General features: G+C 38.8%; 1 protein-coding gene across 5 annotated transcripts in view; it reads left to right on the top strand.

Moving 5' to 3' along the window:
- The first annotated feature begins 359 nt into the window (after positions 1 to 359).
- sash1a (SAM and SH3 domain containing 1a) overlaps positions 360 to 25,469 on the top strand; it is a 148,730-nt gene continuing 123,620 nt past the window's right edge. For 2 of the 5 annotated variants that reach the window (XM_041975956.1, XM_041975955.1), the window contains exon 1: positions 362 to 1,776. In XM_041975956.1, coding sequence (XP_041831890.1) covers positions 1,276 to 1,776 — 501 coding nt within the window. In that variant the 5' untranslated portion in view covers positions 362 to 1,275. Of the gene's footprint in view, positions 1,777 to 25,469 lie in introns of all 5 variants that reach the window. The other 3 variants (XM_041975954.1, XM_041975953.1, XM_041975957.1) reach the window with 3 other exon arrangements.

Below are 25,469 nucleotides of genomic sequence, written 5' to 3'. Positions count from 1 at the left end.
CTCATACTAATGCTGATGGCGTCCGCTGGTGCAGGAATTTCATAAAGATGCTTGGATTCCCCTGCAGTGTTGCAAAATCTGAGAGGAAAAAGCATAAAATGTCTATTTGTATAGGTGATGGATGGATGGATGGATGGATGGATGGATGGATGGATGGGTATCGCCTCTCTTTTTTTTTTTTTTTTTTTTTTTTTTTGTTCAAACAGCTCCAGTTATACTGAAACGTTCAGTTCCAAAGTCCCCACATAGAGGGAGCTCATGCGTGGTGAGAAACTAATGCGTGGAAATGCTGAATGAGTGAGTGAGCGTGTGTAGACGAGCTATAGAAAAGAAAGGGAGAGGTGTGCTGACGAAATCACATCGTAGGGGGAAAATAATGTCCCTCAAACCAGCAGCAACAATATCCATGTGGACTGTGCGACAGGTTTAGTATCCTTTCCTATCGGTCCAACTTTGGACAAGTCAGAGGGAACCTGGTGACCAAGTGAATGCAACAAGGCTGCGCGACAAGTTGAGAGAGGCGAAAAAGGACTCGTATCACTATTTTTAAATGTGAGATTTGGGGGGGCGTGGACGGTGGAGGAGCAGCAGAGAGCATGTTGGCTACCGTTGCAGTGTGGTGATGTGCCGGCTGGAGGAACCGGACTGCGCATAGACGAAGCAGTTGGTCGCGGATCCCTGCGGTTGCAGTCAATCGTCTGTTGCCGACTTTCTGTCATCCAGAAGCCCGTTCGACATTTTGGGGATTGTTCTTTTTTTCTCCCTCTCTATCGTTGACATTTGTCGACACAGAGGACCCCAGGGCAGAGCAGGGACTGTTAAAACCTGCTGTGCGTAACGGGTTAAATGAGATTAAGCAGCTATTGGAATGACAGTAGTTTTGGGCTTTTTATCATTTGAGGAAGCGTAATTGCGCACAGTAAGCCAACGTGGGCTGCTGAGATCGAGCCTTAAAGAAACGTGTTGGATTTGAAAGCTGTTTTAAATTAAACTCAGGGGGTCTTCATGTCTAAATATGGACACGTATTTGCTATTGGGACTGTGTCAGGCAAGGTCTTCACAGTTTTTGTGATTTATTTGGGTTGCGCATGGCAACAAAGTCTTTGCTATGATTATTATTACATTGTTTAATCCAGCTTTTTTACGGCCCTTAACACTCAGAGAAACAACAGTCACTCACAACCCGGTAATGTGTTTGAAACGCCAAATGGAAAAGTAACAATCACTTCGGTGTCTTCTTTCTCCAAAGTTGTAGCCGATTTGGCAGCAACCAAAATGACAAGCAACGGACCTGTCATCGTCTACGAGTGGCTGAAAACTCTTCAGCTCTCCCATTATGTCGAGTCTTTCGTGGATAATGGATATGACGATCTGGAGGTTTGCAAACAAATAGGAGACCCCGACCTTGATGCCATCGGTGTCTACATCCCCCACCATAGGCAGAGAATTCACGACGCGGTGAGAAGACTAAAGGAGGAAGCCAAAGAGGCGGCGAGTGGACTGTACTTCACCCTTGAGCCGATGCCACCAGCAGCTGAGATTTTTAGCGGTCACATGGTGGAGTATGAGTCGAAACTAAGGGGATCCAAGTCTTGGACAGAGCCCAACGGTGATCGGGTTGGGCGCAACGGTGGGTACATGGGCGCGCAGAGGAACCTGACGCTGGGCAACAGGAGGGAGTTGGTCATTTACCCAAAACTGAAGCTGAAGATTATGATCAGGGATAAACTAATCAGAGATGGCATCAACCTCGCCAAACCTCCGTACTCGAATAAGGTAACACCTGTTATGTCACACAAATGGCACCAAAACCCATACACACAGAACATCCGATCCTATGGTGAGAAAATTGCACAAGATTAAATGTTTTGTGAAAAAGGCGATTTTTAAAAATTATTTTTTAAGGTGAAAGTTTTTTACATCACACCACAGTTGTTTGTCTGACACAAAGGAGACAGTCACCTGTTCGGCATGGTCCATGCTTGTGTGCTGTTAGTCAACTAGGCTGCATGTTATGTTGAGTAAAAGTCAAATCTCCTACAAGTCCTCGCATAAAATGAGAAGCTGAGTTGTAGGTGAATACCAGCATGAACATAAACATTTGCAGCATCACTGCACTTTACACAAGTGTGAATGGTAGCTGCCATGCTGAATGATGGGAGTGAAGTTACTGCAGATCAATAAGAGTGGAGTGGGATCCTAAGGAGCTTTCACTATGTCTGTAATTCTCTGTGGTTCAAAAGACTTACACTCTGATTTTTATTACTCCTACCACTTTGGCCCCTGGCTCCTCTCAACATTCACTGTAGGTGGAACAACCAGGCCCACAGGCCTGTAAGCTCCAGCTCTTCGCCTTGATGAATGGGTGACGAGCTGTTGATTGCAGGGGCACGAGATGAAGAGCGGCCAGTTGGGTATGCTGCTGCAGTTCTGTGAGGATCCAGACTGAGAGGGCCTTTTGTTTTCTCAGATTTTTCTTCAGAAGTGCTTGAATCATATGCCTACCAGCTGAGCAGGCTCTGCTGAACTACTGCTGTTTACACACAAGGAGGTTTTTGATTGGAGCATCTGCAGGCCACCGAAGAAGCGGACACTAAGTCCTCTACATGTCATTCATCTTCTCTATGTTCACTTTTGTAGAGCAGCAGCTAAAAGCTCAGCCTGACCGTGCATCTGGAGTAACAGTTGCCTTGCATTTTGGTACACCGAAAATAAATTGAATGCTTAGTCATGTGACAGCACATGCTGCTGCACAGCTACCACTACTGAGTATTAATTTTTGTTATACTTAGGAACTTGCACACTTTATTAAACTGATTTTGAGCCTAATTAAGTACGTTTAGAAGTTGAGTGAGCCTAGGGCAGGAAGATGGAAACAAGTGTCCAGAGTAATTGTGTGTGCTTTGAAATTTTGCTGTGAATTAGCAGTGAAGTACATAGATTTCTTTGCCAAATGGCCTCTGTGTTTATGACCATAACACTGGAAGTGTTTGTGTATTTTTTCATATTTATAAGTGGTTGTGCAGTAGTGGCTTTTTTTGGTGTACCTTTCCATCCCAGCACAGAAGAGTCCTAAAAACAGTTTGAATGCTATAACTGAGATATCACTCACTTTATGCCTGCATATAATTATTTATTTTCTAAGCTTTAGACTTTGATATTGTTGACTATTTTACTGCTTGCTTGACAACAGCTTTGTCTGGACATTTGCATGTTTTTAAGCTCCTTTTCTCTGTGTATGTTTGCCACTTTGGCTAACAGTGACTCTTTCGGAGATTTGGGATTTGTGAGGGATTAACTGTCAGATCTGAGCTGAAACAAAGCGTTGGTTTCAGAGGGTTAAACTATCTTTCCTTTTGAAGGCTGTATTTATTTAGAGCCAGAGCTTTGGCATTCAGGCTCTGAAGAGGAACAAGCAGGTCAAGGTCTTTAAGTCTCTCTCGCTCTGTTTATGTGCAAATGCATGTGTGCGTAACCCTGTAGTTTTGAATTGGCTTCATCCCATTGCTTTTCTCCCCAGGAAGACTGAGAGGAGTGTGGAAGATGGAGCTGTGACCAGCTGATAGAGTTTGACTAACTGGACTGTGATTGGTTTGTTAGCTCCCCTCTTTGTGCCCTTGAGACAGCATGTCACCTCCAGCAGAGACTGAGGACAGAGAGTCAGACTCGGGGCAGTGACAGGACATGCAATGTCAGTCTCAACTGACATAAACAAAAGCTCTGGCCACATTTCAGCTGCCCCTTGTGCTCACAGTAAAGGGATTTCTTATATTCTGTGGTATTTTCTTTTAATTAATTGTTGTACAACTGGTTGTCCGTATTGTTTGTCAGCAAGCAAATCCATTGGCAATACAAGCACTACAATTTGAAAATTCTCTCAAGTGTGTGCTGTCTGTCCTCTGGTGAGACAACCCATTATCAAACAATTCAGTGAAAGGGCTCTGCTGGGTGTAATAAATACCCATGATCCTTATCAAAGCTGCTGAGACCCCTTGTCTGAGAGAGAGAGGGTATTATTTCTTAAAATGTAAACAAATACTTGTGCTGAGGGTTGCACATTTCATGATCTCTCATCAGGGGACAAAAAAGCAGAGAGAACAGTGTTCCTGGTTAACATGTTGTAATCCATAAACACTGTCATCCTCTTTTATGACTGGAAGGGACTTATGGTAACCCCTTTTGGCCTGCTGTTCTTCCCTATTGCCTTTTCTGCTCCAGTGAACTCTTAGAATTTAATTCTCTTTATCTCATCTGAGAAATAGTCCTTTTAATTCTAACTCGTTAACACCAACCTACGTGAGGATGTCCTGGTCTCATCCTGGCTCTGGATGCAGCAGACACAGACGATCATAATAGCCCCTCATTGTTAGCGCTGTGTGTTAGGAGGAAGTAGAAGCTAAACAGTGAGAGATTCTCCATTGTTTGTATGGAAGCTGATGGAGCCACATGTCCTTTCACTACTGGTCTGTTTTGCATTCCCAATTTCCGTCCATTGAAATGGGCTGTGGAGGCAAGTGTCCAGCATTGTGCTGATGGGTGGGAGATAAAATGCTGGGTATCATGCAGAGGGAATTAGAGTTGTAAATAGATTGGCACATTGTTTATGAAGGTCATAAAGGGCTAAGTGGGTGTTTAGGTAGGGTCAGACTGTGAAGTTGCTCCTCAAGGCCTTTATGTGACCTTACAGAGCAGCTGACCAAATGCAGTAGGTGACAATTGTGAGAAGCTCGCAGCTTAACCAGTCCTAAGAATGTAAAAAATGCAGTGAACCCCAGAGATGTTGCATCTGTCAGGGCAGGGTGCTGCAGAAGGAAAGATGGTTTTTAACTGGCCTGTATTATTAACACCCTTTAACAAAAAAAGAGGAGGTTCAACACCTCACACAATGTCTAACCTCACTTTCGGTTTCACTCTTCCTATCTTGATTAATATCACAACACTCTCACCCAGCAGGAAATTAGAGTTTAGTTCAAGATGACCCTCTGCTAGCCTACAGTGGTCATTATAGGCCCTTAAGCTTCACTGGACATCTGCCAAGGTTTGGAAAAAAAAAAATTAGCAAATCAAAGCTCTTTTCACTGCAGCAATGCCAGAAACCCACAAGAAAACTCCCAACTTCAGCAAAGTTGAGGTAAAAACAAAATCAGTTTTAAAACCGCATTCAAGCTGCTTTATTTTCTATTTTATCTATCTGGTTCTGTTTTATCTTTTTATATATGCACTTGAGGCCCTCTGACAAACTGTGTGCTCAGAAAACCATTATTTGAATTCATTATATGGTGTTTTTTGTACTGCATAAAGGGCTTTTTATTTCTATTGCAGTAAAACCCTTAGTTGAGCTTTCCAGTTACCCTCTGTTTTGGGAAATATCCTCATCATCTGTCCATTCCTATGGGCTGGCATTTAGCCACAAGGGCAGATAAAGCCTCTCACAGCAGCCTAACATTTGCTCCACTGAGAGCACTGTTTGCTTAGTTTTTATTAAAGGCTCCTTAAAGGAATAATCAACTGAGGACTCATAAAGGGGAAGTCATATAAAAGTCAAGGACCAGCTCTATTGTCCTGAGGGGGACAAGGAAAGTCAATTAGCATGGTGAGTTTCTGTTTACATGAAAGAAAAGCAAGGTTCTCTGAAGCTCTAGAAAGAGATGGATCAGGTTACCATAATTTTGAAAAGCCACACATACATTATGATTGTAGGTCTTTTTTTTAACAACTTCTGTTCAGGGAGTTTCTAAAAATCTTTTTAAGCACAAACTGCAAGCACCAGCATTTGGCTGTTTGGCAAGCAGAAGAGGATTGATGGCTATCTCACTGACCTTTGACACCACAACCTTCATGCTGCTGTTGGTGTTTTTTTTCATCCTGCACAATGAAATGGACCATGTAGCCTTGTCGTTCTCAGTGGGTGGTGAATCTTGCTATGTCAAATCTATTTTCCATTTTACACAGCCTTCTGTTTAAAGTGCTTGTGATCACTTTACTATTTGCAGATAGTATAATGTGGAACATTTTTTATGTTTTGCACAACTTTGCTCCTGCTTGGCCAAAAACCTGCAAAAGCAGTTCCGTCCAGCTCCCACAAATGTTATCACTGCAAGAACAATTTTGGTCACTAATGTTTTTTCTTCCATTTTTTTGTACCCTAAGACCAAGTTTGTACATCCCTTCATCTAAAGGACTGAATCACCCGTCTCTTGGGAACATGTGCAAATGTAGGAAAGCTGTTTGTTATGTGTGCAGCTGGCCTTCTCATTTTAGTAGCAAGGAGTGAAAGGGCTTGTTCTCATTATGCTGTTTCTCACATGATCAGCTAACTTCTTAGCCACTTTGATTCCCAGGCCTTGTGAACTTGGTCTGAGAGATGACAATACATTGTTAGCCAGCTCACTAGTAGGACGGTCAGGGTAACGGCTTCAAATAAAGCAGAGCAGCAAGTCATAAAGGCCATTTAATTTTCCAGTGTGCTGAGGAACAGGTCCTGATGACACACATTCATGACAGATGCATTATAAGAGCTATTCTGGTCCAAGGTTTCCGCAGCTTCTAGACAGCCTGTCTACATTACACACATACTGTAGTATCACACAAGACTACAGGCTGCTTTATCAATATCAACTTGACTTTGTCCATTCAGTAATTTATTTTGGCTTTCAGCTGTAGTGTAAGGAAAAAAATATTTGAACTGAGGTCACACCACTATTGAATTTTTAGTTAGCCTTACATAAACCCCATCAATAAAGAGAGAAGTGGGGCCTTATTTAACATGTTGTTCACTGGGGGAAATAAACTCCACTTAGTACTTTTGAAGTCAAGCTGAAAACACCAAACTATCTTTTATGGTTCACTGAAAAGAAGGCAGATTTCTTGTCAGCAACAGCAAACAGAAACAGCAGACGCTCAGTTGCAGCAGTAAACATGTTTGTTTCTTGCACATCTCTTTACCGGCTCTCTTTTTTTGCCACTGTAAATTCAGAATGCTTAAGCAGCAGCTTGCTTTCACCCCAAAATGATGTAGAGGCTTATAGGCTTCCCATCATAGCAGCAGCCTTTGCTATGTCTATCCTTTTATGTGTGCAATAAATGAAGATATCAAGTTCCCCAACAGGATGGCGAGACTAAAAATGACAAGAGAGCGAGCTGGAGCATCTGTGTGTGTCAGGACCCAGATTGCAAACAAACTTGCAAATAAACACACCGTTCATGTTTTTTCATTCTTTCAACCTTTTCTTTTACACTCCTTATAAAACTCATACAACTGATGGTTCTGGAGTAGATCATTACATTTCCTCTCTGAAAGGGGCAGATTGTGCTGGACATACACAACTTTACATTTTTGGAGTCCTTATAGCTTCTCTTTAAGCATGAACTCATTTATCAGGTTGATTAGTATGACTTGCATAGACCAAGAGGTATAATTACCTCTGACTCCCATGCAGCTATGAGCCAGGAGGTCACACACTAAATGAGCTTTGTTAAAAGTAACCATGGAGACTAACAGTGTTTTAACATCAAATCATCCTTTTTTTTTAACACTGTCTCAACCTGTTAATGTGTTGTAGGTTAAAATGTCTGTCCCATTGATTGGGATTACAGCAGGTACACTTTGGATTTAAATAGTGTCCAAGCATCATGTCATTATTTACAAAAAATAATTCAACATTCTAAAACACTCTGCAGTGTGCACCACTAATCCTGTGGTTAAATGAGATCACAAGTCACCCATCATTATCTTGATAATCTACACACTTTCTTTCTTTCTTCTGCCCATCCAAATTGTCCAATGTGAAAAGATATCCAGCATTATACTTAAATAAATAACTACAAATCACCTTCACATTAGTCAACCAATCTTTCTAATGTATCTGGTGTGACCAGTGTGTAAAAGAGAAATGGAACTTCTTTGGATTCAAAGGTGACTTCTTTGGATTCACCTTTGAATCCAAAGAAGTCACCTTTCAATCCAAAGAAGTCAAGTCATTTGTTCCAGTTTGACAAATGACTTGAGTAAACATGTTGTTTGAATTGTTAGAATATAAGATTTACAATATTGGTCAATGAAATTGTTGGATATTCATAATAATCTAAGTTTGTGTGCATGAGATGCAACATAACTGGACAATTGTGAGCCCCTTTGCAGGATTTTGCGCTTCAAAAATATGACAAATGGAATTCTAGTAATTTTTAAAGCCCTGAAATAATCCTCTTTCCAGTGAAGATACAGCTAAAAATAAACGATGACTGTTCCCTGCAAAGCTTGGGGTGCAGACATGCTCAGTAAATCAGAATGATGAGGTTTGAGACATTTGCTCCTTGCTGGTCTTCCTGACGTTAACTGCAACTTAGTGGAGGATTTCTTTAGAGCACTGAGTAATCTTGGGAGGGTTTAAGTTCTATTACCTACTACAGAGATTAATTGCCCCACATGTAGCTACAGTTTGGTTCATGTCAGCCCATATTATCTTGGCCTGTGTTTAAGAGATGTAATGCAGGGGTGTAGAGAGATGAGTGAGGCATGATAGCTGTGAGTATGAGTGTTAGAGAGACAGAAAGGAGAGTGTGTATAATTACCCTGTCTGAAGCTGCTGCCAGCGAGGTGTATGGAGCACACTGCAACCAATGCTCAGCCCCCCCTTATCTCTAATTGGTCCATTTTCAAGGCATGAGGGCAGGGCTATGGTGAAAGCTTTGATCACGGAGACCACACCAGTGTTGATATGTCCCTACCTGAGTGCTTTTGTAGTGGCTGCGTCTGGCAGAGGATTATGCCAAACTAAACCCTCAGAGTGTCTGTGTGTCTGTCTCTGGCTCGCCTGCGGCTCTACATACCTGAATCTGAACCTTCATTTCCAGGCAGTTACTACATTCCTCAAACACACCCACGCAAACACACTCACCGACAACGTATTGCAAATTCTTTCATTAAAGCACCTAAGGCATTTCATAGGTGTGCTTTTTGTCTTGTGTGGTTTGTCGCACCCAGCAGTTTAATAGTTTGTGTATGTGTGTTATGTTTATATGTGCACATACAGTGGCATGCAAATGTTTAGTATTGGTTTCTGTGAACCTTAAAGTGAATAAATAATGTTCTGGTTTCCAAAATGTATGAAAATGGAACTTTTACTGAAGTGAAATTAGAATTTCTGTTCTTGCTTTTCTCCTTTTTTTTCTTTATTTGTTGAGATTTATGAAAATTTAATGCAGTTTTTCCTGAATGCTGTTTGAAATATGTTTGTAGGTAATATAAAACTAAGAAAAAAACATTCTAATTTTGTTACAAACTATTCCAGCATGCAATACTGTCAAAATATAAATTTTGCTGTAAAATAGCAATAAAATGCTGTCTTCTGTGCTGCTAATACAGTGACTGTCGCCACATTGCAGTATACTCTTTTTTTCTTGTGTGCTTTTGTGATTGAAAAAAGAAAAGGAGTGCTATGCAGAAGTTTAATGCCCTGAGAAATTCAAGTCTCTTGTCGGGGTTAATGGGGCTTTGGTTTGGCAGCAGCTCCAAGTTCCACTAAACAGCAGCCACTGGGAAACTGCAAAGTGTTTAGAAAATTGAAATACATGTTGCAGACCTAGATAAGATCTGTACAAAGACAGCAAATAATTTTAGGTACATTTTTCAACAGTTGATAGTGTAATTAAGTTCTTTCAGTTAACAGGGTGTCTGAATTATTAAGACCCAAGAAGACCTGGGAACTGCTCATATAATAAATACATAAAGTTCCTGCTTTGCAAATATACTTCCAGGAACAAACAGCAGACTTTGTAATGGTGGTTCAACGTTTACTGTCCAGTGACACCTGTTCACATATTACCTTTAAGGAGGAGTTATTAAAAGAAACCTCTCCTGTGGCCTTACCACCAAATTAACCATCAAGATTGCATGCAAACATCTAAACCAACCTGATGTTTTTTTTTTTTTTTTTTCTTGGATACAGATTGAATGGACCGATAAATTTAAAATAGAATATATTAGATGAATGAAAAGTTATGTGAAATGTCATAGGATGTAGTCAGTGATACATGGAATGCTTTACCAGTAGGAAGAAGTTTGGATTCAGTTGAGAAAGGACTAATTCTTTGTGATGGACTTGCGACCTGTTTAAAGTGTACCCTGCCTTTTGCTTAGTAGCTGCTGGGATGGGCTTCAGCTGCCTCCGTTGGAATAAGTAGGTATTTAAAAATGGATGGATGGAAGAGCAATTTCTTAGAGCAAAGATCAAACTGATGATGTGAGGAAAACTTCAGTAACTACAAGGACAAGCTGACGTTGTTTTTTTTTTTAAAGCTAAGTCTTCAAACTTAACATTAAACATATTAGGGACTGGCATCTTAGTGGCTGTAGAGGTGGGCTTGAATCTGGAGAACTCGGGTTTTAGTCCCCAGCGTGCCAACAAATGCAGATCTAAATTTCCTAATTGGGATTTGTTTTTTTTTTTTGTTTGTTTTTTTTTTTACTTTAGTCAAAATTATTATTATTAAAAATATTTGAATAGATTTAAAAGAAAAAAAAAAATGGTAAAAAAATGTAATCTAAGCAGGTACCTTTCAATGAAGACTGTAAAATTGCCCAAACAGGAATTGAAAAACATTTTAGATGGACACAAAGACTCTCATGGCAGGTATCACAGCCTGTAGAGATGTTACTAAGTAACCATGCAAGGTGCCAAAACATTTGCTTCAGGCCATTCTTGCTTTGTTATTTTGACAATCTAAAAATAGTAACTTTCCCCAAACCTTGTGTATTCATGTAAAGTGTGAGTACTGTGGGAGTTTATTACCCAGTGCTAATACAAACAGAAAAAAGTGCTTAGTAATCAGAAAGTCATTTCAGTCCACAGCCGTGTGTTTAGCCTGTGATTTATACATTTGCATTGCCACTGCAGTTCCAAAGCAAATAGGTGGCAATAAGGATACTTTGTAATTTTATTTAAAAATCTGCAATGTGACATAAAAAAAAGCAAAAATATTCCCTTACTGTTTGTTTTTCTGAGGAGGTTAAGCTGACTATGGCAATTCTATCCAAAATGGGACACTGCCAGCTAGTCAAACTTGTCATTAGTGGATCAATCCAAACATTCTCTTTGTGGAGGGCTAGACTTCATCACACTAATTGCTGCTTTTTGACCTGTGTGCATGCTAGAGTTAATAGTTCTATTCATTAAATGCTAATCACTTGCCACCCAGCTTCATGCAGGGATGAAGAGATTTCACAGTAGCTCTTCAGTCTGTCCCAAAACATCATTTTATGCTTCACATTCTGATTCTCACATCATTACAGCATCATCAGGGTTTGGATTTCTGTGGTTTCTGCAGAGGAAAGTCTGGTCAACTTTGTTTATGTTGAGCTTAACTTTGCAGTACATCATTCAATTCATCCATTGAAATCTACCTAAAATACACAGCGTGAATGAGCTCTGGGGGCTTTTAGTTATACTATACAAACTGAGAATTTGTGTGAAATGGTGCACCATTTTAAGTGTAAGCAGGTTTGTGGCCACAAAATTAGCATTTACAGCTTAACAAAGCCCTCAGTATGTTTCCCCTCTGGGTGTATCTATGGCATTTAATGAAACGTTTTATTTTTGGATGCTCACGTGTCTACCTAAGGTCACCCTTTGTTCACAGCTGATAAATTTCACTTTTGGTGCAGCTTCATCTACTGTGGGTTAGCCACAAAACTACAGTTTTTACGTCAGCAGATCTTTGAACCAAAGCCGTGCCAAACCAACTCCTGTTTATTTTAACAACCATTGAGAATTCTTTGTAAAGGAAAGTCTCTCATAAGGATCTAGAGATGCATGGCATCTCCCTTTTTACATGATAGGACATAATTCTAAGATCTTTTGTTATTCCAACCTCAGTTCATTCTTGGGTTCATATTGCAAAGCTAGCTACAGTCTTGGCTTTAAAAGCTTGTTTAAACAAAAGGTCATCAAACTTAAACTCAGCCATTTGCATTCTTCAGAAGTGACCTGATGTAACTTCTACTTACTGGTGGTAGCTTATATAAGCAGTCAATAGTCCGCTTTAGTTGTTTAAAGGGGGATTAGATGAAGCCCATGTTCACTTCAACATGATTAGAGCTTATATTAAGCATTTGAATATTCCAGTTTACGTCATGAAAAGTCTAATCAGGTGAGTCAAACACAAGAAACACAGTTGAACCTGTGGCCTACATAAAAGTTTCCAGATCCACAAAGTATCCGATTCCCATCTTATTTAACACATGGATCATATCGCAGTCCTGCAAGTAAGCAGGCCTCCTAATGATTAACTGCTTTTAAACAGACATTCAACTTCTGCTACAAATACTCACTTCACAGCTGTAGACAGTTTTATGTGTGCCAAAGTTTAGAAAAATCCTTTCTGTTATGTCTAAAAGCTGTTGTCAGTGACTATTAGCTTACATGTGGTAAGAAATCTCCAGACAAGTGATCCACATTACCCTCCTAACAGCAGTTTGACTCATTAGCTATCAGTATTTCAGCAATGCAAACCACACACCAGATAGTGTTGCCAACCCTTTCTGCACATCTAGGAATTAATGACTGTTCCTCAGATAAAAATGGCTTGCGTATTCCACTCCTCCTAATTATTAAAGCTGTTGGCTACTGTGAACATTTTAAATAAATAAATGAATAAATAGATTAACCTTGAGCTTCATTTCTGCTCTGATCTTTACAAACACACAAACTCTCTCTGGTATAATAAGTAACGCAAAAGCAATTTGGGGGCAATGTCTTCAGTTCTGATCAAAAATCCTTTAAAGTTAATTTATTTATCAATTTTTCCCCTTTTTATTCTTTTTACAAAAAGTTTCAACATGCACATTTCTGCACAAAACCAATTAGACTGTTTTATTTTCTCTTAAGAGGTACGGCTCAACACTTGCCTCCTCCCAGTAACAATAGATTGGTAATTCTTCTAACATACAGTGGTATTAGTGGTAGAGGAAGTGGCATTAATCCGCTAAATCACCTCCTCACTTTGAATATATGCAACCCACAGCCGATGTCACACACAAAAGCAAAACAATGAACGAGCCAACTGGCAGCTCACAGTTGGAGCCTGAGCGGCGGGGTCATGCATCAGGAGTTTTCTCTGCTTCACCAAACATCATCACCGAGTTTTGCCTCATTCTCACAAACTGGCAGATAGGGGAGGCAGGCTGAAATACAAATTGACAAACTGGCAGAGACCAAGAGATAAAGACTGACAGCAGGCAAGATGAGCTGACAAACAGGCTTCGTTTAGACAGAAAGGAAAACTAGAAAATACTGAGAAATGCTAGAAGAGATGCTCTTTGATTGACAGCAAGCTAGAATATGTGATTCACATCTTTAGACTTTGTTAAGCTATTAGTAATATTCTCTCATTTTGGGATTTTTTAAAAGGAATTGTCATTGCTTTCACACCCATATTTGTGGCTTTTTATATCAGCATGTTAACGTTTGAATACTGTTTAAAGTTGTGAATATCAGGCAGTTACTTTCATTATGTATGCTTCAAAGCATTTAACAGTTGAATAACTAATATATAATGATTCAAATCATGGGCCAGTTCATAAACCATACAAGAACGGTGGCTGAGGTTACAATAGTGAGGTTATGCTTCACATCTTCTTAATCTCTTAAAGATGTGTCAGCTGATTAAAATTCTATTACTTGGAAGGGAAATGTAGCACAATTTAATATGACTTGCATGCCTTTCCTTCCACTTCCTTGCTTTTTTTTTCTCTATGACAGCAATTGTGGCCATGTAGGAAGCGTATGCTTTGGATTGGACATGTGAACACTTGGCATTGGTCGTCTCTTGGGTGAACTGTATTGTGATGTGGGTTTTTGTTATGGTCACTTAGCCTGCAGAAGGAATTGTTTTCTTTCCCCTTGGATGAGAATAGACTGTCAGTCCAGAACAATGGGCTCCAGGGCTGAGCTTCTTCTCTCAGCTTCCCCTGCAGCTCTGATCCCTGCCCACTCCATTTATGGCTTAAGAGCTTGGGATCCCTCTGCAACTGTACCCCACCCACCCTTTAAGTAAGCAGTGTCCCCTTTACCCAGATTAGGCAAAAGCCACATTTTTAAAACAGCATTTTATGCTCTGAAATGGATGCTGGAAACTTTTTAGTAGAACAAGTGATTTGAGTCAGAAGACTAGATTACCTTGCTAATGCTTCTTAGAAAAAGACAAAACTTCTTCACTGTCTCCAATGGCAGCAAAGCTTAGGCTTCTTTTGGAAGTAGATTACGATGCAGCGGTTAAAGTTGAGGGTGGCGATTATGTGTGGAAACCTTTTCATTGTCATGCAGGAATTCCACGGCTGGGCTTATATCAATTGTTATGTAAAGTGGACATTCATATGGTACAGTTTGCTTGGGATTGAGTTTCTGCTGTGGGCTTTGTGTGCAAATGCAACAGACACAGACAGAGGAGTGTGAAAATGTGTTGTCACTGTGTTTATTTTTTCTTCCTTGAGCACAATACACCTGCCCACATTTTCCCATTATCAGCTGCAAATGTCTTTAAAATAATATGTCTCTCTTTTCCAATTTATACATACAGGGCTGACACAAAATCTAAAATCTTAAATATGTTTTTTTTGGAAATCAAAGTCTTACAAGGAGACTGTGGTCATTATTCTACAAAAATACAACAAAAGGCACAAAGCTCAAGTGCTCTTACTGTTGATTAGAACAAGGCTTCTCCTGTAATCCTAATCAGTAAATTGATGAGCCCTCTTCTCCTGGGGAAAAAACAAGAGGGTCTTTTGCTATGAAGTGGCATTATGTCCTCGCGGGTTGAGAATCAGAGGAGGCTGTTTGTTTCACCCACATACGAAATGCTGTTTATATAAGGATAAGGAGAATTTATCTGTCATTGTTTATTCTAAGCTGCTTTTTTTAATCTTGGGAAACTCAAGTTAAATTCTGTCAGGAGTATGAGAGCAGATACACACTTTCATTAGGTCTGACTCATTCAGGAAGCCATCTTTTTCTCACTTAAAAAGACGCCAGTCTTAAATATATGTACATGTCATGTTTGCTTCAACTCTGTGTCAGTTAATGTACCCTCTCTCTTTCTTTGCTTTGACTCTGTTTAGTCATGGTAGCAACTGCTGCTTATTCAAACCTTATTTTGTTACAGAGACACAGATGTTTTGATTAGAGCATCATCGCTGCAAAAAAAGCAAGACTAATTTTGCCCCAATAAGTATATAAGTAAATAGAATAATGAAGTAGCTGCAAACTGGTAATGTTATAAAACATAAAGCTGCTGTAAAAATGAGTGAGAGGATTTCCTTTGCCTTATACCCCAACCACACCGAAGGCCCTCTGGAATTACCAGGATTTTTGCACTGATTACTCATAAAATTTATTCAGATTTTTTTAAGTCGCAATCACAGGGAGCATAATCACAATTAACGCACAGACTGCGACAACATTCAGGCTGCAGAAAGATTTTAAACTCTTGATTTTTTTGTTGGTCAAAGTTTTCTTTTGCATCACCAATTTTCATTTGTTTCCTGTAGCTGCTTATCATGCAACAGTAAATAGGAATGCAAATATATTTAAGTTTACCAACATTGTGTGGACTTCTCAACTCAAGTTTTGGCCATGCCGCAGCATTTCTATTAAATCACAACTCTGACTATATAGTGTCAAAACCTTTTTCCCCTTTTTCTGTTCATCCTGGTGTTGAATTTATGAAGGATTTGTTTATTTGTTTGAAGTGAACTACAGTATTTTAATTGTTAAAGATTTTCAGCTTTGTATTCAGTTTTAAAAAACAAAAAGAAAAGTGCTTGCTTTCTCTTTCAGCACTTAGAATCTCCTCAAACACTTAACCTTGAGCTCTTCTTAAACTATTTCAGGTGCTCCTGTTGTTATATGAGTGGGATGCCTGCTCATTGTAAAAAAAAGAAAAAGCAGTTAAGTCTTTCTTCATCATTCAATCATTAACTAAAGTTAAGTTAAGTTGGATTTTTAGGGAAACTTTTTTAGGCTTCTCCCAGCTCTGTATCTTTTTAAAGTTTTTTTTATGAAAGTTATTGTGATGGAGGCATTATTATTAGCTACCAACACATTTAAAACATAGCAAGATGTCAATGACCGGCCTTTGTAATCCTCAGTAGTAGGGAGGAGTACCTCTACAACCCACACTTAGAACCTCTTCAGCTGGAACGCATGACTGCAAGTAGATTATGGAAAAGATTTCTCCAGACAGGGGCTTTTTTTTTCCCAGCCTGGGAAGTGGATGATTGAATAGTGTATTCAAGGAAATAAATACAAAGTTTGCACGTTTTTATTTTAGTCAGATTATATTTGTTTGTAAGTGAGACTTGGATGAGGATGGGACAATGTTTTATAATCAATACAGAAATCCTAATTACAAAAAAATGACCTAATTTTTTCCTCTTTCCATTTCTATTGCAAGCTGTTGTATTCAACAAACTAAAAATAGCTTTTGGGCACACAAGTTTTCAGCCCAGTCAAGACTCGGAAACATGCAGAGGTATAGACAACAAATTAGTTGTGAATGCAACTGGATTTTAAACAAGCTTTCAAACACAACATAATGCATTAGACTACAATAAAAGAGGTTTCCTTTGAGGCAAATGGTATTACAGAACAGTAAAAATCATCCAACCCATATCCCATAAAAACATAGACAGAAAAGGAAATGGCATCATTGAACCACAGTTTAATAGCTGTAAGACCATTAAAATCTGCTCTCAAGGCTTATTAAAGGCACAGTGCAAAACAATGATCACTTAAGGCATCCAGATATCCTCACAGTAGCTGCTGAAGTTTAGAAGATTTTTTTTGTATACAGAGATAAACATTTATAGTTCAATTTTTTTTAATAAGTAATAACCAAACTCAATGTTTTTAGAAGAGAGCATGTCACAGCTCTTTTGCAAGAATTAGAGCAGTTACTTTAGAGAGAAAATAAACCTTTTAAAATATCTCAATTTCTCAACTTTCCCCAAAGTCTTTTGTCCATTTTTGTTATCTTCTTTAGAGGAAGTATATATATATATATATATATATATATATATAATTTGTTTTGTTTTTTTTGTTTTTTTTTTAGTTATTTGTTATGGTTGTGTCATCACTGTGACACCAAACTTGTTGCTGAACAGATTTTAACTAAAAAAATGCATCCTTTGTGATTGTTGCATGAGGAAGCAGACTTGGATTTCCATACTAGTTTGCATCCTACAAGGCCACGGGGCCCCCTGAAATCAGCTTACGTAATTCACTCGACATCTACAAGGCTCAGGGGATTGTCAAAGAAAAAAAAAAAAGTCTGAGATTGTTTTGACATGTTGTTTTTTTTCTGCCCGGGAGTGATGAGTTTTTTTTTAATTACAAACTGAATTTTGAGATTTCACTTACTTGTGTCATCCAGTTCTAGGGTATATAGCTCTGAAACCAAGGGAAAAAAGTTTGTTAAAATTTTTAATAAATGTTTATTTGCCTCCTTTTTGTAAAATGTGACTCCTCTGTGTTCCTCATAGTGTTAAATACTGATCATGTTCCACACATCAACCTCTCCTTACCGATGTGGTTCAGTGAGTGAAAGCTATGCCGTCTCTAGGGAAGGACACTTCCAATCGCATCAGCACTCCGGCTTCCTGCCGTAGAGATGGAAACTGCAGGGGATGTAAAACACAAGTAGAAGAGTGACAGAGCTTTTTTTTTTTGTCTAGCAGGCTCTGAGCTGAGGCTGTGTGTTTGTGTGTGCACACTTCGATGGCTCAGTTTGCTTCCTGCCAACCCAGAAACTTCTCTCTCCTCCATTACTTGTATTACATATACACAGTGTGTCTGCTCGTTTACCCCATTAACGCTTCGCCCACACTGTAAACAACAGGAAAGTTTCTTTGTGAAGCTTTCTCATAGTTGACACTCCCATTTGAGAGATTTCATTTTAGGTATTTTCCCCTCTTAAAGATAGTGTGAGGCCTGGATATTTATGTTGGCAGTCCACATGGTTCTGAGTGAAGCCCCCCCACATAACCCACAGCCAGGTCATTATGGGATGTCAAGTCTGCCATCCCTTCCCTTTTCCTTTTTTTTTTTTTTTTTTCTTAGACTGTAATAGGGTTACCAAGGCAACATGTAGAAGCCCTGCTGAGGGATTTTGGTGCCTGGTTCTCCTGTGATCCTGTGGACAATAAGCCCAGAGACAGGCATTGCTGATATGCCTGGTGCAGCACTGTAATCACAATGACTCGGATTAGCTCTTGTTTTCCAGTAAAAGCTGCCAGGATGGATTTCATTGACAGACACTATGAGATATAGATTCCGTTCAATTTTCTCAACTGTTGTGCATTTACTTTTCATTGTGCATGCCACTCTTTTGAGGTTCAAACTAAAGCTGAAGAAGTAGGTCACTATATATTAAAAGATTGACCAACATGTCCTATATGTCCCTGCCCTGAAATACTTTTAGGCTAAATACCAAGCCCTTTGAGGCATGCATTAGTATAGATGAGGACCTTCGGTCATTCAATCCTGAAGGCTTGGACTCAGGCACGTCCTATAGGAATATCCTGACTCAGCCAGACTTGGCATGCCCACAGGCCCTCAGCTGCTAATGCGCCACTAACTGCATGTCACGTATCGCCCTACTGAAGGTCAGGGGTTGAGTGGAATGATTCATCTGGTCTCCACAGAAGTGGAAAAGGCAGCAGCAATGGAGGAAGTGTGGCAGCCTGGGGGCTTGAAACATGCATGTTTGCACATAGTTTTATTATTAATATTCTGCTTATCCAGAGAGGGGAACGGGTGGAAGTTAGGAGAGAATGTTTTCACCTTATTGAATTTTCTGCAAATCAATGCAAAGATGTGATTAATTATTTGTGTACACTTACCTTAAAACAACAAAACACTTACCTCACTGAAAACATTCTTAGATTTTTGGACTTTAAGGAGTTTAAGTATTAAAAATGTGTTTTTGTGTAAAGTACTGAAACTGCATTAGCATGCATTTTACTTTTCATTATAATCCATGCCTTGCATTCTTTGATCATTTTTTTTAAGTGTCATTTGTCTGTGATTGTATTTGATGCAGTAGTGGAAGCAGCCTCCTAATTTAGTTTTTTTTATTTCCTTCTTTTGGCTGTTCTCTCTGATGGGAAATCTCATATAGGTAAGACACTTTCTATTTATCCTTTCTGATCATTCTTTCCCATCCTGGTTTGAGTCAGGGTCATCACATCAAAACCATTTACATCAGTATCATGTATGAATGCCAGTTTTTAAGTGTATGACGGCTGCTCTAATTTTATCTCCTCTCTCTAAAAAAGAACTCCACCTTAAGACATACAAGTTTGGCTTGAGCTGCCAAATGCAATGTGGGTCAAGCTGAGAGAAAGCATGCATGGCTCTCACATAAGCACGGTTTGATACAGTGACTGTTAAAAAGCAAGCAGTACCATGAGTATTGCTCTGTAAGTAAGTTACATAACAGCCCTGAATTTTCCTGTTAATGTCAATTTATGCAGCCTAGTTAAATTTCTAGAGATGCTACTTTGCAGACAGGACTTCATTGGCATCAGTTATAAAAGTCCTTACTTTTTGTTTTGTAATTAAGCCGTCTGTTTATTTACTTTAAAAGAGTTGCCTCATCATTGCCATTTTAGAAAAGCTTACAAGAAACAGAGGTAGCTAGGCTTTTGAATTCATCTCCATTCCTTTGTAAAACATTATATTGTGTGTGTGTGTGTGTGTGTGCTCTGTCTCCATCTCCCTCTCTTTATCCTGTCTCTCGGCAAAGTAAAACTCACTGACAGAGGCTCTTTGTTAATAGGGGAGAGAGGGAGAGAGAGATGAGACTAGGTCATACAGGCAGATTAGTGCTCATTGAAATCCTATAGGAAGGGTCATTTACATAGTGCTGCTTAAATCCACTTGCGACCTCGTTTGTGAACCCCATCCACAATCCTGCCGCCTTCCACTCATGTCTGACAATGTTTTGTAAACAAATGTCAAGCATGCATTTCAGGGGCCATTTTTCAGGGGACCTGGCACTGCAGTGTAATGGGCAGAGCTGCCAGTAAAGTGGACATTTTTCAGCTCCTCTGAAGTACTTTGGTGATAGAGTTTCACTCCTCTGTGATGTTTGCTTTAAGGAGCTTTGGCTGAGGGCAGCACATTTCTTTGAATGAATGCTCAGTTTTGTCAGCTTCTTCACACTGCTTGATCTGACAACAGGAGTTTGTCTGGTAATGTTATTTTCCTTAGATAAGGAAAAGAATGTGGAAGTGACTAGTGTCACTGCAGTTAGCTTTTGAGAACAGTGCTTTAGACAAGGTTTTATGCTTTTACAAATACCTTGTTGTTATTTTTACTGGTCGTACCTTTGTGGACAATTCAACCAGGTAGTAACCTAAAGCATATATCCCTGAATTGTTGTAATGCAATCATAAGTTTAATAGGGAAAACAACCTGGATTGCCTCCATGGAAGATTGCACTCCTTACCAGATTGTTTTGGTTCATGACAAGAAAGCTAAGCTCCCAAGCTTAAGAAGAGATGACAAAATAGCTATGTGTTTTATTATTCACTGTTGCTTTTGCTTTCAAAATTTAAGATCCATGTTGCTCATCCTTGAAATCACACTGGGGGCAAAGCAGAAATAACAATGCTTTGTCTTGAAGGTGCTTGGAGATTGTACTTTCTTAGATCTTTAAACACCACACTGATGAGACGTAGCATTAAAAATTGCTGACACAGGAAGCGAATGAAATTTATTGTCTTATCAGAAGTTGTTGCAGTGCAGGGAAATCTTAAACAATGGGTAATGTCAAACTGCAAAACACATCCAAAGAACCTTTTGTATAAAGATAAAAAGCCCATGCACCAAGTTCCTTGAATCCTAACCTGAAGAGTTGGGTTGGTGTTAAAAAGGAAGAATATTTGATAAAATGCAGACTATTTTAATGTTGTGGCTGATGTATGTATCGCTGGCTCACCTTCTTTCTGATATATGGTGTCAAATGCAATCTGACAGGGCTTGAAGGACTTTCCCTGTCGCAGCTGCAGGTCACTGTTCAGACAGCACTGTATGGCAGTGGGTGCCCTTATCACACTGTGACAAGTTAACTCTGTTTCATATCAGTCACCGTAAAAATTTCTTGCAGGAGAAATCTCTCTCCAGTGCCTGGTCTAGTTTTATTTGCTTGCACCATGATAAATTAGAAATGGTCTTGGCTGCAGGAGGTGGTAACAGTGTCTGTTGACAAAACAGCAGGATTCAACACCATTTGTGGAATTATAGCTATAATTTTAGTTATATTGCAGTTCACATCACAGCATTGATTTACAATAGGTTGCATCAGACGAATTAATGCAAATGTATTCATGGAGCACCTGTGCACACTGTCCATTCTGGACTAGGTGACAATAGAGGGACAGCCCCCGAGATCAACACAGGCGGTGTCAGGTTGCTTGTCTGACCCAAGTTCTGTCTGTTGTATACATATATGAAAGAGAAAGGATTTCATCATTATTAACAAAAAAGGAGACATTGTTTCTATGTGTTACTGTGTGTCAGAAAGACCTTTTTTCATGTATGTTTTCTCTATTATGTTTCTAGTAAGGTCTAATGTACAGTTGTAGCCAGTCTCTTTTTATTATGGTAACAGAGAGCAGAAAAGTCTTGCTTTAATGATGCCATATTGACTCTCCACAATCAATTGTGTATAGCTAACTGCATTTCTAATTTTTCAGACAACGCAACTCTATTTATGCAAAACACAGCAGCTATTGATGACTATCAAGTGAACGGAGAAGTGTCAGTGTGACTCTAATTGTCTCTAAATGGTTAGAGAGTGTAACAACATCAGTCATGAAATAATTTTCCTTTTACTTTGCTGGCTAATCTCTTGAAGTTCCATGACATGATTAAGACAGTTCCCGCTTGGCCTAAAAGAAATACCAAAAGGTTTCTAATCTTAAGTAATTGAAAACCCTGCTGAGAGCAAATGAGTCACAATGTGACAACAGAGCTGAGAAAATGTCCTGTTGAGCTCAAACTGCTTGCCTGCCCCCCCTCTGCTCCCTTTTTCCTTTCCTGATTGCAAAAGCCAGACGTCCACAATATTAAATTCAGATGACAGCAGCTCTGCAATTATGTCACCACCAAGTGACATGATGCACATAAAGCTGCATCAGCAGCAACAAGTCTTACTGTTTGCCAAAGTAATACTGGCTGTGTAAACATTTGGAAGTTGACAAAATAATAAAAATATACTATGAATTTAGTTTAGTGCTTTGGATTTGGATCATTTGATTTGCATAGTATGTGACAGAAATGGGGACACTATTTTTATTTAATCATTTTATATCTCTTGCAATACATAATTATCTCTCTCTTTAAACATTAGTAAATTAGCAGCATGTGAAAACAAAGCATAATTATTCATATAATGTTATTGAAGGATCATGTGCTACATCTGTAAAATGCTAATGCTTTGGTTGATAAATAGAGATAAATAGATAAAAGCCAGACTCAGATCTCAAGATTGTCCTCAGTATCATCTGAAATTATGCTAGCACAAACTGTATGATAGCCTGGTACAAACCCTGATGACAGTATTTTGCTCACAGTTAAGTTGCTCTGTAACTTTATTAAGTTTTTCAATAAGAACAGATCATAAAAATGATAATGGAGCGCCAGTGGATTAGGAAAGGTGTCGGTTTCTTCTTCAAAATCATGTGTTGCAAGTAGTTTTTTTTAATCTCATTATTAATATTCTATTGAAAGTTGTTGGACAAATGCAATGTGTGTTTCACAAATTGTATAAGTGTTTCATATGATCTGATGTAGTCAGGATATTTATAGATGGTGTAAATAAGCATTTGCTTCAACTCAGCAGCTCTTTTATTTGTCCAATGCCTGTGAACTCTTAAGGTTTGGATTAATGAGCTTGTGGTTTAAAGAGAGAAAAGTTTAGAGAAGGCAATGGATGTAAAAAGATCTTTTGCTAGATTAAAATGTTTATATTTAAGATGTCTGCCCATCATGTTTGCAGTGATAAGTGAAAAAATCTGGTCTCATTTCCAATTCAGGCCAAAATTCAGCTAAATTTAGTAATTATTTTAACTAAAACATTTATAAATTTAGTAAAAATCCCAGACTGTATTTGAAATATGTGTCTTCAGGATTAAAGTCTGAGCTTATTCTGCCTCCACACTTCTAGCTTTTCTCATGTGAGCTTTGTTTCCGGTTGATTAGGCACGCACTTGTTTATGTCTTTGGGCCATTTGCTGCTTGCATCAAATACTGCTGTGTACTGATGGGCCATGGCACCAGCGCCAAAGGGCATGTTGGACATATTTATGGACTCATTGAGCTTTTATCTTTGGAATGCAGAAATTATAAAAAAGAAGCTTTTCATTCGTGCACTGGTGTTTGTTACAAAGCTTTTCCACAGATACACTGTTGGTTTCTGGGTTTGAACCTATGGAGCATGATTAAATACTGTTGCACACATTTTATTTATCTATTTTGACTTGAAGATAGTTTCTGGGATGGATCAATAAAAAATATTCATAATAATATTTGCAGAATTAATTGCTCGTCTTGCCAACCCCTTTTCACTGACACAAGTTTTACACAGCTCCCAGCTGACAAGAGCAGTTCAGGTTTCACTTTGCTGGCATGAAGTTTCAGTCATTAAACAGAGCGAGCCAAGATTTTTCACATATCACAGATCACAATAGGGTTTAGTGACATCCTGCCAGTATTGCCATGTCTTATTACCACAAAGCAAAGAGAGTTTATTTAATAGAGATGAGCCTATCATGCATATTATCCCAAAGCTTTCTTGGGGGACTGTGTTCACACAGCTGTGGTCATTAATATGACAGGATTGAGTATTGACAATACAGTAAACTACAATAAATAACACTGACTGTGTGGTGAGAGGCTAAAGGAGGCTGATTCCAGAGAGCATGTCTTGGTAATGCTGGAATGCTTGATTTAGAATTGATCTTACGCCACTTTGCCAGATGAGTTGGAAGAAGTTAAATAAACGAACTTGTTTTTCGTACCAAACCTGGCTGAACAACAAAGAGGTTTTAATAGGATAGCTGTAAGTAAGGAGATTTTGGTGTTGATGAGTTTTGCGTGGAGAACTAAACCCTAAAATCCCTCAGTTCTCAGCAAGAATGAAAGCAACATTGTGATTTTATTATTTAGTCAGACCCAGCATTTTGGTTGAGGAGAGATTTTGCAAGTAAACATAATAGCATGTAAAAATTCTCTACTTTGTGACTTAAGCATTAAAATCCAGAACATTTGGCAGAGCCCAGTTTATTCTTCCCACCTTTGCTCAGCTGGAGCTGCTGTTTAATCTTTGGTCGCTGTGCTGAGTTCAGGGACTTGTTATGCTTATCTGGAAATTGTTGACTGTGATTTTTTTTAGTTATTTTTTATGTATCCTATCTGACATTCTCAAGTTTCTTGTATTGAAGTCAAAAGAAGAATTTCCTGTGGATCAAAAACATTTCTGCAAGTCTAGACACCTTCCTTAGCCTTTACATTGGGATTATTAGAAGCATATGTGGTAACTATGACATGGAGAGCATCTGGCAGAGGGTTTCCTAGTTTCTAAAAAATTCAAAATTCTGAGCTTGTGTAACCCAAAGCCCGAAAGTCAAAGAGTTTACACAAGTAAAAGTCACATTTGTGTGGAATAGAGAGTGTGCATGTGACATCACTGGGGTTTTATCCACCATTTAGGGGGAACCCAACTACTTATAGTATACATCTACACTTCCAGGTTTCTCACTAGTAAACAATGCTAAAAACATGCCTAAAACATGCTGGAGAGAATGCCCTTACCACAATACAAATACAAACATAGATCCTTACAAGCTGCTGATGTTCAGGTTTAGATGTGTCTGTTTCAGTCTCAGGAATCAAGGCTTATCTTGTGTTTGATCTAAGTTTGTACACATGTCACTGATCACTTAATGTGCATGCAGCCATTTTACTAACAGCTTGATAAAGACTTTGAGTGTACAAACTGTCAGCTGCAGTCACACCATCATACTGAAATATATATGTTACTTAAATATGTTATTCTGACATTTTCATTATGAAATCAAATATATAATTTGTTCTTCTGTGTGGATTCATTTCTGATTAATGAATTTACTGGACGCAATAAAAGGAAAAGACAGTTTTTTTTTTTTTTTTAGACATGTTAATATACAGGATTTTTTATTATTTTTTATTATTATTATTATTTTTTTTTTTTTTTAGAAATGTAAGTATACAGGATTAACTATTTCATTTAATCAGAGCACAACAAACAATCACAATCATGTCAAGGAAAAGAGATGTTCTCATCTGCAGATCGGTATCCTTTTATGTAAAATCCTGTACTTGTAGGTTCTGCAGCCAATAACCCTTTCTACATTAGTTCTCAGTTGTACCACC

This window comes from Melanotaenia boesemani, chromosome 22 (assembly GCF_017639745.1).
Source record: "Melanotaenia boesemani isolate fMelBoe1 chromosome 22, fMelBoe1.pri, whole genome shotgun sequence".
Classification (NCBI taxonomy): domain Eukaryota; kingdom Metazoa; phylum Chordata; class Actinopteri; order Atheriniformes; family Melanotaeniidae; genus Melanotaenia; species Melanotaenia boesemani.
Note: the sequence above shows the minus strand (reverse complement) of the source record. Positions and strands in the feature narration are given on the sequence as shown.